The 12,897-nt window shown below is 49.3% G+C and overlaps 1 protein-coding gene and 1 long non-coding RNA gene across 2 annotated transcripts in view; one reads left to right on the forward strand and one right to left on the reverse strand.

Moving 5' to 3' along the window:
- Positions 1 to 4,656, reverse strand: LOC141157375 (uncharacterized). The gene is made up of 2 exons (XM_073644531.1): positions 4,202 to 4,656; positions 1 to 3,635 (listed from the first exon to the last, which is right to left on the reverse strand). Exon 2 carries the CDS (start codon positions 3,487 to 3,489, stop codon positions 1,594 to 1,596), a length of 1,896 nt encoding a protein of 631 aa, XP_073500632.1. The 5' UTR covers positions 3,490 to 3,635; positions 4,202 to 4,656; the 3' UTR covers positions 1 to 1,593.
- The window catches only part of LOC141157376 (uncharacterized), a 26,744-nt gene continuing 18,478 nt past the window's right edge, over positions 4,632 to 12,897 (forward strand). The window contains exon 1 of the long non-coding RNA XR_012247789.1: positions 4,632 to 4,689. This is a non-coding gene — a long non-coding RNA (uncharacterized lncRNA). The remainder of the gene's footprint in view (positions 4,690 to 12,897) is intronic.

A 12,897-nucleotide genomic window follows, 5' to 3' on the forward strand; every position in this document is an offset into this window, starting at 1 on the left:
AGACTTCGCTCGACGCTCTCCTGTACTTTCCGATACTGCTGCTGCCGTTCTGTATCCCAGTCTGCCTCTGGCGAGGTGTCCTCAGGTGTCAGGACTCCCATATCCAGGTCAATAGGCAGCTTACCAGGTCTTGCTCTCAATAGGTAAGCCGGGGTACAGTTGGTGGAACCTACGGGGATGTGATTATACAAGTCCACCAGATCAGGCAGTTTTTCAGGCCACAGACTGCGTTCTTCCAGGGGCAACGTTTTTAGCAAGTCTATCACCACCTGGTTCATTTTCTCACATAGTCCGTTGGTCTGAGGGTGATAGGGCGTTGTTCTTATCTACCTGCAGCCATACAGATTGCAGAACTCTTGGAAGACCTCCGCTTCGAAGGCTGGCCCTTGGTCCGGATACCCGTGTGGACGGTAGAAGTGCTGCTGGAAGGCTCTAGCTGCTGTTTGAGCCGTTAAGTCCTTGACAGGGACCACCACCAGGAACCGGGAGTAGTGATCTACAATGGTGAGGGCGCTGAAGTACCCAGATTTGCTTGGAGCCAGTTTCACATGGTCCAGGGCTACCAGTTCCAGTGGCTGTCTGGTGATGATGGGCTGCAGGGGAGTCTTCTGGCTGGCGCGGTCCTTCCTTCTTAGGTTGCACGGGCCACAGTCTCTACACCACCTCTCGATGGCTTCTCTCATGCCTACCCAGTAGAACCGTCCACGCAACAGGAACTCCAGCTTCTTCCATCCGAAGTGTCCTGCTCCGTCATGGTATGCCTCCAGAACCATAGCCGCGTCTCGTCTTGGGACCACTACCTGCCAGGTCAGCTCATGTGTTCTTGAGTTGACCATTCTCCGGAACAGCTTCTCCTTGTAAAGAAACAGTTTACTTTTCTCCTTCCACAGTTGCTTGATCTCCTCCGGAGCGTCTGGGTCAAGACGGGCATCAGCCTGTGTCAGCATTTCCTTCACCAGACTGACTGCGGGATCACTGTCTTGTGTCTCCGCCCAGCTGTAGTGGGGTAAGGGATTGAACGTGGCAGAGCGTCTGTCCCTTACACGGTGGGAATACAGGGTAATTCCATGATGGTGGAACGCAGAGAGTTCGACTTCTTCCAGTTCTTCTGGATCTTCCCCTACGTCTGGTAAGTTTGGCATTCTGAACAGGGCATCCGCGTAGGCATTTGAGCGTCCCGCCCGGTATTTTAATGGTGAATTCATAGTTGGACAGGCGGGCCATCCATCTCTGCTCCAGGGCACCAAGTCTTGCAGTGTCCAGGTGTGTCAACGGGTTGTTATCCGTGTACACGGTGAACTTGGAAGAGGCAAGGTAATGCTTGAAACGTTCAGTCACTGCCCACACCACTGCCAGGAACTCTAGCTTGAATGAGCTATAATTCTCAGGGTTTCGCTCTGTGGGCCATAGTTTTCGGCTGGCGTAAGCGATTACCCGTTCTTTCCCCTGCTGGATCTGGGACAGTACGGCTCCTAGCCCGATGTTGCTCGCGTCCGTGTGGAGGATAAAGGGCTGGCTGTAGTCAGGGTACGCCAGGATTTCATCCCCCGTGAGGGCCATCTTCAGCTGGCGGAAGGACTCCTCTTCCAGCTTTTACCACCTGAAGGGCGGCTTCTGGTTTTTGGCCTTCCTGGATTGACCTATCAGGAGGTCCTGCATAGGAGCTGCCATTTTGGTGAAACCGGGAATGAATCTTCGGTAGTAGCCTACCAACCCGAGAAACTGCCGCACTTCCTTTATGCTGGAGGGTCTTGGCCAGTCTTTAATCATGGTGATCTTATCGGGGTCAGGAGCCACTCCGTCAGCACTCACCACGTGTCCCAGGTACTGCACCTTTGGTTTCAGCAGGTGACACTTGGATGGTTTCACCTTTAGGCCGTAGCTTGCCAGGGCATCAAACACTTCTGCCAGGTGTTTCAAATGGTCCTTGTAGGTTGTGGAATAAACAATGACATCGTCCAGGTATAACAGGACCGTCTCGAAATTCCGGTGTCCCAGACAGCATTCCATCAACCGCTGAAAGGTTCCTGGTGCGTTGCAGAGCCCGAACGGCATACAGTTGAATTCGCTGAGACCCATCGGGGTGGTGAATGCAGTCTTCTCCTTGTCTGCCTCAGCTACAGGAACCTGCCAGTACCAGCTAGTAAGATCCAAAGTGGAGAAGAAGTTAGTAGATTTTAATGCAGCTAAAGATTCTTCTATTCTAGGTAACGGGTACGCATCTTTGTGTGTGATACAGTTGACCTTTCTGTAGTCTACACACATTCTCATTGTGTTGTCCTTCTTTTTCACTAGAACTAGTGGAGCTGCCCAGGGGCTACAGCTGTCCCTGATTACCCCAGCCTCCTTCATGTCCCGCAACATCCCCTTTGCATGCTGATAGTGAGCAGGGGGTACAGGTCGGTATCTTTCCTTTATGGGTGGATGGTCTCCTGTGGGGATTTGATGCTCTACCCCCTTTACTCGCCTGAAGTCTAGAGGGTGTTTACTAAAGACTCTTTCATACTCCTGAACCACCCGGTAGACTCCCTGTTTTTGGTGTGAGGGAGTGGAGTCAGTACCCAAATGCAGTTGCTGACACCAGTCCGCCGTTTGTTTCTTAGAGCCGTTACCTTCCTCTGGTTGAGAAGGAGGCAAGGGTTTTACGGCCTTTACAGAATTTTGGTTTATGGTGAACAATTTGGCTAGCGTGGCATACCGGGGCAGGTGTACTTCTCTCTCCCCGATATTTACGATGCGGACAGGTACCCTCCCATGGCGTACATCGACCACTCCCCGTGATGTCAAAATGGTGGGCCTACTGTCTGAGTAGACGGGCTCTACCATTGCTTGGTAGTCTCTACCTCTTAGACCAATAGCTGCCCGGCACCATATCATCATCTCACTTTTTGGAGGCATGGCAATAGGGAACGAGTCACACATTCTCACGCTACCAATCTCACCACCAGATAATTTCACCTGTTGCCGTTTCATCAGTGCCCGGATTTCTTTTTGGAGGACACGCTGCTGGCTGGAACTGCCGTTCTTGGCAACCTGCTGTAAAATGAGAATCACCTCTGCAAGACAATTTTCAATCACGTTAGTTCCCAAGGTTATTCTAGGGTGACTCTCATGACGGTCAATGTCCACAATAATCAGTCCTTGTGCCGCCAGTTCGACCTTACCGACCTTAATGGTCACCTCTTTGAACCCCACCTGCGGCACGGGCTGACCATTGCTGGCGATGATACTCAGGTCGTCATCTGGGTAGCGGGTTATGTCCGAGTCATTCCAGTACTGCTTAAAGAGCACGTACGGGATGGTAGTCACCTGTGACCCAGTGTCTAGTAGGGCCCTCATAGGAATGCCATCCAGTACCACAGGCAAGACCGGACGTCCCCCTACGTATTTATCACGCCAGTTCGATGGGCCTGATGATCTTATGCCTGGGGGTTGGCCCTCTGCCCCAGGTTGTGCCCGTTTAAATGACAGTACCTTGCCATATGTCATAGTTGATTGCAGCGGCGGCAGATGGGTTGTCCGTCCTCGTTGTATCTGTCGCTAGGTCTTCCTCTGGACGATGGGATCCTCCTCTGTCGGTGCCACGGGACGTCCTCCGGACTGGTGGCCAGCTTGATCCATCCTGGAAGAGAGACCTGTAAAGACTGCACAGTTCGGGTTATAAAGAACACCAATCATAAATGGGTAGTATAAATCATACCATGTGTGTAGATATAGGTATGATATGTACCTTTTATTAATTACTACCCTATATGGACTAAATGCGACTCCATCGCCAAATATAGAACTACCAGAGAAAAAAGCGAAGACCGAATCAACACTTCTATAGCAAAAAATGGTCAATATTTATTATGATACAAAGATCAGACATATACAAAGGTCAGTACAATATTATAAAAAAGGACAATAAAATCAATAACAGCCCTCTCTACATGTGACTCCACACAGGGACCCATAATATAGGTAATCCATGGCAGACCCAGATCCTATGTATTTAGTTTTATTATATCATATCTGCTATATATATATAACACACATAAGCATTAAAATGGATACTATATATGCTGATTACCCTCACTGCTGTATAGTGGAAACCAGTAGAAGTCATTTACCATATCACCCTCCTATTATCTACTATTATTGTCATGTGCGGTGCACTAGATGAATAGAGGGAACATAAATGTCCCCATTGTATGCTTACCGCAGCTCTCCAGTGTCCAAATGTAATCACCAGGGGGCAATAGCACTGTTAGGGGTCCATAATGGGGAGGCACATGTCGAGAGAGACGCCCCTACGCGCGTTTCGGCTGTTCCCTTCGTCAGGGGGCGTGTTTATTGCATCTCTATTGCTTGTTTTTATAGGCACTGGAGGTGCCGTAAGACAGGAAATGATGTGTGTGTCGTCATAGTGATGAGGACACCAACAGGCCTCCGCATCACATGACCGCGGGTGGGCGGAGCTAAGTCCGCATCACATGACCACGGGTGGGCGGAGCTAAGTCCGCATCACATGACCACGGGTGGGCGGAGCTAAGTCACAACACCGTGAGACAGGACATGATGCGTGCATCGTCATAGGGATGAGGACGCCAACAGGACTCCGCATCACATGACCATGGGTGGGCGGAGCTGAGGCACAACATCAATATCACCACAGAAACAGAGGCCGACCAGCACCCCCGCCCACCTGTATGTACGCAGCACACATTTTGCCTCTATGCAGATGCACATCGTAGTTGTTATCTCATAGCAAAGTAACATATATAAACTGTGGACAATAGGAAAACATGTAACAATACAGAGACACAACATATAACGGGACAACAGGGGAAAGAGAGGGGGAGAGAATAGAAGATACGGAAGGCAGGGGAGGAAAGGAGGGGGAAGGGGGAATGTGCCACATGTGAGGATGACAGATTCTAGGTAGAAAACCACCATAGGCAGCATGTATAGTAGGGAAATATCATATATACATCTATAAAGAGAGAAAATATATGGATGAGATGCACACCTTCCATATCTCATATCCAGTGTATCATGATATTAGGCATATCGTCCTCATGGTACACCTACAATGAATATATATATATATACACATTATATCCACCCTCCACATGTATATCATTGATAATCCACAAAAAAGCTAATTGATTAGGGCCAATTACCCATATATCATATACTATATCCATGTATGCATACCACGAAATATCCACTACCTGTATGTATATTTTAGGGTCGCACCAAGGGGAAACCAATTGATCGGGACATATTCCATATCTAACACGATGTCTACCTGATACACACATACATATAAACATGATATCCACAATCAGAGTCACCCTCAGTACCCTCCCCAAGGATAGAAGTAATGCACATAGTACACATATTACATATCATTGAAATATATATACTGAACATAAATAGATATATATCCATATAGTTCACCCACCAACCTATGCACGCCATATATTACACCAGCATACATGAGTCCCACGCAACATATATCAAAACCATCATATAAAAGTCAATATAGAGGCGAAGACGAATACACATTATAACAAATCTATAGTGACATAATGTAGACAAATAGAATCCCCGAAACTACACTAGTAGGACCTCAATATATGCATACAGTCCTTTTAGCTATAATGTTTTAATGTCTCTCGCATCGACTTGTAGTCGGCGTTCCCTCGTCGTTATGTCAGGATCCAATGCGACATCACATCTAAGCCATCCTCACCCACCAGTAACAATCACCCTGCTGTCGACAGAAAGAAAGACGATCATGGATGCATAGAGAAATCCTGATAGATGCAAAAAGAGATAAAATCAATATATACACTTAATAAACATATACAGAATAAAATTGAACCTAGGTTGTAAAGGGCCACTCGCATTGAGATATTACTATTATGATTTTAATATATGGTATGGGTTTTAGAGAAAGGGGGAATAACTAATGCTCTCATTAAGACCCTTCGGTTGTAGTGTACCAAGGGTCCAAATCCAACGAGATTCTGTTTGCGCCAATTTTTGGCCAATCCTCCCACCACGAATGTTAGGTGTTATACAATCGATACCCCTAATCTGGAGTGCTGATGAGTCACAATTATGGTGGGTCTTGAAATGGCGGGGAAGGGTTTTGAGAGTGGATGCATCCACGTGGCCGGCCGCCGCAATAATGCCCAAAACGTGTTCACGGACTCGCACTTTGAATTGACGAGTAGTCATACCTATGTATATAAGCCCACATGGGCATGTAGCAAAGTATATGACATGTTTGGTGGTGCAGGTGATAAATTTCTTGATCTTATATATTTTAGATCTATCCGAACCAAAGAACGTATCACAACGTTCCACATTTGGGCATGCGACGCATCGGCCACAAGGAGTGCATCCACTCCTCCTCCTCTGAGTGTCCAAAAATGAAGCCACTTCCGACCCCTCATAGTGTGAGTGAACTAGATGGTCCCGCAAATTTCTTGACCGTCTAATTGTGATCAGTGGCCTCTCTGGAATAAACTTGGAGATGACACTGTCAGCTCTCAGAATGTGCCAAGATCTAGACAGTATCTGTCTCATCTTAGAAAATTGAGAATGATAATTGGTGATGAATCTCACTTTTTCATTTTCTTTAGCCCCCTCATCACTTCTCTTTCCATAGATAAGGTCATGTCTGGACGAGAATTTCGCTCTGTTATATGCCCTCTTGATCATACGACGGCTATATCCTCTCTCGAGGAATCTATCTCTGAGTTCAGAGGCCTGTCGTTCGAATTCGGTGTCGGTGGAGCAGATCCTCCGAACCCTGAGGAACTGTCCCACCGGCACCGATCTAATCATATGTTTAGGGTGGGATGATGTTGCATGTAGCAACATATTGGTAGATGTAGGTTTCCGAAATAGCGTCGTCTGTAGACAGTTGGTGTCATCCCTTATCAGTGACACATCCAGAAATTCAACTTGTTGTTCATTGGACTGATATGTAAGATGTATATTCCATACGTTCCCATTTAATTGGTCCATGAATTCTTTTAATTTTAGTGTTGAACCCTGCCAGATCATGAGGATGTCATCAATGTAGCGTGCCCAAAAGAGGACACGACCCATTGACTCCTCACGATCTGTCAGGCAGAGGTCTCTTTCCCACAGACCCAGGAACAGATTGGCGTAGGACGGCGCAAAAGCCGCACCCATTGCTGTCCCCTGGGTCTGCAGGAAAAAAGACCCCTTAAATGTAAAGAAATTATGATGTACAGAGAACTCCAACAGTTCCAAGATCAAGGATCTTAAGGCATAAGGTACAGATGAGGTGCCCAAGAAGAACTTAGCCGCGGAAATACCATCCGCATGTCTAATATTGGTATAGAGTGACTCCACATCGGCAGTCACCAGGGTGGTATCATCCTCAACATATAGTCCATCCACCTTCCTAAGTAACTCGCCAGTATCTCTCAGAAAAGAAGGTAGGCATTCCACCAGTGGCTGCAGATGGGAGTCAATCCACCTATTGACATGTTCCAAGAAATTCCCCCTACCCGAAATAATGGGGCGTCCAGGGGGAATCTCGGCATTTTTATGGATCTTGGGGAGAAGATACAGGGTGGGAATTGTAGGTTCAACTACCAACAGAGCTGAAGCTCGGGTTAGCGCGGCTGCGCTTTTAGTTAGCTCTTGGACCTGATGGTGCAGGTCTGTAGCCGGGTTGTTGTCCAAAGCCTGCGCACCAGCTCCTACAGGCTCTGCAGACAAGGGCGCCGCCTCTTGATAATAGGTAATAGCAGGGCGCCGGTGGGTTACAGCGCTACCCGGTGCCGGTTCTCGGAGCACCTGGATGGCCCTGTCCTTGAACTTTGCAAAGTCTAAACCAGGGTTCAGCAAGGCCATTGCATGCAACTAGGTTCGGTGGGCGTTGGACAGCAGACCCTCAATGAATTGCTCAGTTAACAGTTCATCTGCATTCCGCACACTGTCAGGGTCTGCCTGTTTAATGGCTCCCAGGACCTCTTGCAAACTCAAAGCATAGTCTCTTATACTGTCTTGGGCCCGCTGCTTGCACCCATAAAATCTCATTTTGATCTCGGCTGAGGTGCGGGTATCAAAAGTGTCCTTCAGACGGGCCAAGATCTCCTTTACGGTCTCCTTGTCCCGGACTGACCAGGACTTTGCTTCATGCTGGGCTGCGCCGGTTAGCTGGCCTATCAATATGCTCACTTTATGGCCCTCCGTCAGGGGGTATACCTTAAATAGGCTGTACAGTCTCTCTTTAAAGTCGCTTAGGGTATGCGACTCCCCTGAGTATTGGGGCAGCCAGGCCGCTCCGGGGATATAAGGCATTGTAAATGGCATTACTGAGGCAGTGGCCGCGCTGGTGGTAGAGGGTCCCTCCGTGTCCGTCATCTTCCTCCCCCCTACCTTCCGATGATCCTCTTCTGTAGGCCGCGGCTCCGCTGGTTCTGCTCCCGACGAGGACCTTGCGTCGCGTCCTGGTGACGTCAGCGTCGCTCTCTCTCCCTTCCAGGACCTTGTGCAGCGTCGGTGCGTGGGGCGGAGCTTCGGGTCTCGCGCACTTTCGGCGTCCACGCCCCTCTTCTTCCCGCGCGGCGTCCCGAAGATGGCGTCCGATGGCGGGAAAACGACTGCGGATGGCGGGAAACTTCTGAAGATGGCGGGAAACGGCCCCGGATGGCGGGAACCTTCACCATGGAAGGTATGACAGTCTTTTGAAGGCACGCAGTACCCGGTGGTTGCGGGCACGAAATCCTGCCGACTACGCCAAAGCTGACGCGCCCCCTGGGCCGAGTGTACACGCGTGTGGCTTACCCGGAGCCGGGTCTCTGGGGGTTGTAGTCTCCGTGGCGGCGACCCAGTCCCGTGGCTCAGGGTGGTCAAACCAGTGGCAGTCTTTATAGGGTTTTTGTGGTTTAATGTCCGACTACGCCACACATGGATTGCGGTCAGGGTGTACCGCCACTGCGAGGCAGTCCGCTGAGGCTGGTGTGGTGTGCGCAGCTAAAGATGGGATAACTCCCCACGGGAAGAGTATGGCCTCAGGGCAGGGAATGTGGATGATGGGAGTGATGGTGCGCGGGCATCCCAGTACTAGTAGTGCTGTATGCGGTGAGAAAGCAGGAACGACTCAGAGTCTTTGCAGTGCAGTTCAGGGTCTTTACTGATGATATTAAGGCAGACCCTTCCGGGAGTACTGGCTAGCATAAGGGGCCTGGTCAGTCTGTGAGCAAGCAGGAGTTCCCCTGGCCAGGTGGAGTTGTAGGCCTCCCCATCTATCTGCACTCATCCTGGCTACCTTGCTGTAAGCGAGTGGAAGTAGCCCACGTCCCTGAGTATACTGTGTGGTGCTCACCCATATGGCTGGTGACTTGGGGCCTTCTGATAGCCTCCGCTCCTCGATGGCGGTGCTGGTCCCTTCCTTGTGACTGAGCCTCCGGGCTTCTATGGCCAGAGGACCTGGAATCCCCTGCCGGCTGGTTTCTGCTGCTGGACTTAGAGGTTCCCACAGCCTCGGAATCCGTTGTCTGGTCGTAGTCTCTTCAGCCAGGACGAGCAATATCTGCTTCCAGTCCCTGGCACTCAGCCCCTGCTCCTACAGAGCTCCTAGCTGTTTCTCGCCCTCTGTCTGGAACTTCACTCCAGGCTCTGTCTAACTAACCCTGCCCCAGATCCAGTTTATATAGGGCAGGTTCCTCCCCTATCTGGCCTGGGACAGGAGGTGTTGCATGTTTAAGGGCTCCTGACCAGGAAACCTCCCACCTGCTCTCAGACGTAATATTTCTATTACTGTGGTAACCAGACCCCTGGGGTGCCACACAAGCATCTCTGACACCCAGGTCACTGCCTAAAAGTGTGCCCATCAGAAGTAATCCTTTCCGCATCAGAAGATGCAGACTTGCAACTTATCCCCGTGCAAGTCCTTGTCCCAGGGCAGGGTTCAATTGTACCTCCCCCATTCCTTGCAATGCAAGCGCAAGTATGCTGCCTGCCACCCACCCACCCCCAGGCTGCAATACCATACTGCTAGCTTGCTTGCACTTGAAATGGGGCCTTTTAGTTTGGAGGAGGCCGAAGCTGGACACTATCTCATGGCTGCTTCGGCAGTGAGGTATCCATACTCAGTCCCCAGCTGCCCGGCGGCCGGGTGTCCATACTCGGTCCCCAGCCGCCCCACGGCCGGGTGTCCACACACGGTCCCCAGCCGCCTGGGGGCGGCCGGGTGTCCATAAACAGTTCCCAGCCTCCCCTATTTCTCCTTCAAACTTCCCCCACACTTTTCTTAGCCTGGCCTGCTTTAGGGCAGCATTGGGCGAGCCCACCAGAGAACCAGACTCCTCCGGTGGGCCCTGGCTTCTCCATCAGGGGAGTTGAGAGTGCCAAGGTGAGGAGCATGATGATGATGATAGAAGTTAGCATCTGCTTTGTTTTCTTGGAATGCAAGCGTAAGTGTGCAACCTGCCACCCACCCACCCCTAGGCTGCAATACCATACTGCTAGCTTGCTTGCACTTGAAATTGGGCCTTTTAGACATGTAGAGGCAGACGCCGGCCACCATGTCAGGGCTGCGTCGGCGGCCTGGTATCCATACTCAGTCCCCAGTCGCCCGGCGACCGGGTGTCCACGCTCGGTCCCCAGCCGCCAGGGGGCAGCCGGGTGTCCACGCTCGTTCCCCAGCTGCCCTGCATCCGGGTGTCCATAAACGGTCCCCAGCCGCCCCTATTTCTCTTTGGAACATTCCCCCAAACTTTTCTTAGCCGGGCCTGCTTTAGGGCAGCATTGGACAAGCCCACCAGAGAACCAGACTCCTCCGGTGGGCCCTGGCTTCTCCATCAGGGGAGTTGAGAGTGCCAAGGTGAGGAGCATGATGATGATGATAGAAGTTAGCATCTGCTTTGTTTTCTTGGAATGCAAGCGCATGTATGTAGTAGCGGCTAAGCCTGAGGTGGTCAGCGTTTTGGCGCATATCCTACCTCCTCCGAGGATTGCTGGATGTTTTCCTGCTACTATCCCTGTTCTATGACTCCCGTTAAAACAAAGCTTCAGGTGATGAATGATGGATGAGGTGGTGGCAAAGGAGAAAGAGCAGGAGGAATAGGGACCATTCACATCAATATCAGGCCAGTCAACCACACATGTCTAGTAGGATATGTTTCTGTACCAAAAGGAGAGGTTCGGCTACAGTTATAGGGCATGCAGTGAGTGCAATGCCTACCAAAACTTTCGAGGCACTCCAATGCCCCTTGGAAATGACATGGAGGTCAGAGGGCCTTAACTAAACCGTTTTTTCCATTTATTGCAACTGGGTGTCCTGTGCACTGTTGGCCTAAGCAGTGAATGGAAGGCTTTCCAAAAATTATGAGGAACTGCAATGCCCCTTGAAACAGACGTGGATTACAGCATTCTAAAAACCTTCTACCCATTATTGGGGAGTGGGTCTCTCTTAGTGTTCACCTATGCATTGAAAAGGAAAAGTTGACTAAAATTAGGGGGAAATGCAATGCCCGTTGGAAGAATGGTGGAGTTTGCAGTGGAATAAAAAGACAATATCAATGCCCCTTGAAAAAGTAGTAGAGGTCGCAGTAGTTTAACAAGACGTTTTTTTTTTTAACAATACTTTTTATTGAAATTTTCACTTTATACAACTGTATTCCAATTATTGGACTCTGGATACATTAAGGTACATCTCTCGCAAAGGTAACATCGTTGATCAATAGTATTATTCCGGATTTTTGAATATCATGTTCAGTGAGAAAGGAAAAAAAAATAAAAAAAATAAAAAAAAACCACAAAAACAAAACAGAAAACAGTTTAACAGAATAATCCCCAACTGCCCTCCCGCATCCCAGACATACAGGAATACCTATGTACAGCGACCTTGTTAGTTCTGTATTTATTTCAGTGTCTTATAACTCCTCTCACCTATGCGACACGTTCTATAGCTTCCTTCCCTTCCACATTTGGATCAGCAATTTTTAACCTACCCAATGTTCCACTCATGTCTTCTACTATATACCAGCTAGTACACAGAAATGGCTTCACAGCTCCTTGAATTTCCTCATTTGTGTAATACTTCAATAGAAAACCCCTCCACTTTGTCATGAGTGCTTTTACATTTTTTTCCCTATCCCGCTCGGCTTCCAGCATTTCCGAGCGAAACAGGGCTTTAACAAGACGGTTTTAATGCCCCTGGGAAAAGTGGTGGAGGTCGCAGTAGCTTAACAAGACAGTTTTAATGCCTCTTGGAGAAGTGGAGGAGGTCGCAGTAGCTTAGCAAGACGGTTTTAATGCCTCTTGGAAGAGACGTGGAGTTCGCAGTGGAATAAAAAGATAATATCAATGCCCCTGGGAAAAGTGGTGGAGGTCGCATTAGCTTAACAAGACGGTTTTAATGCCCCTTGGAAGAGACGTGGAGGTTGCAGTAGCTTAACAAGACGGTTTAAATGCCCCTTGGAAGAGTGGGGGAGGTTACAGTAGCTTGACAAAACGGTTTTAATGCCCCTTGGAGAAGTGGTGGAGGTCGCAGTAGCTTAACAAGATGGTTTTAATGCCCCTTGGGAGAGACGTGGAGGTCGCAGTGGAATAAAAAGACAATATCAATGCCCCTGGGAAAAGTGGTGGAGGTCGTAGTACCTTAGCAAGACGGTTTTAATGCCCCTTGGAAGAGACGTGGAGGTTGTAGTAGCTTAAAAAGATGGTTTAAATGCCCCTTGGAAGAGACATGGAGGTTGCAGTAGCTTAACAAGACAGTTTAAATGCCCCTTGGAAGAGTGGTGGAGGTTACAGTAGCTTAACAAGACGGTTTTAATGCTCCTTGGAGAAGTGGTGGAGGTAGCAGTAGCTTAACAAGACGGTTTTAATGCCCCTTGGAAGAGTGGTGGAGGTCAC

The sequence above is a fragment of the Phyllobates terribilis genome, unplaced genomic scaffold, assembly GCF_046119375.1.
Source record: "Phyllobates terribilis strain yellow unplaced genomic scaffold, ASM4611937v1 Scaffold_8__6_contigs__length_399053987, whole genome shotgun sequence".
Taxonomy (NCBI): Eukaryota; Metazoa; Chordata; class Amphibia; order Anura; family Dendrobatidae; genus Phyllobates; species Phyllobates terribilis.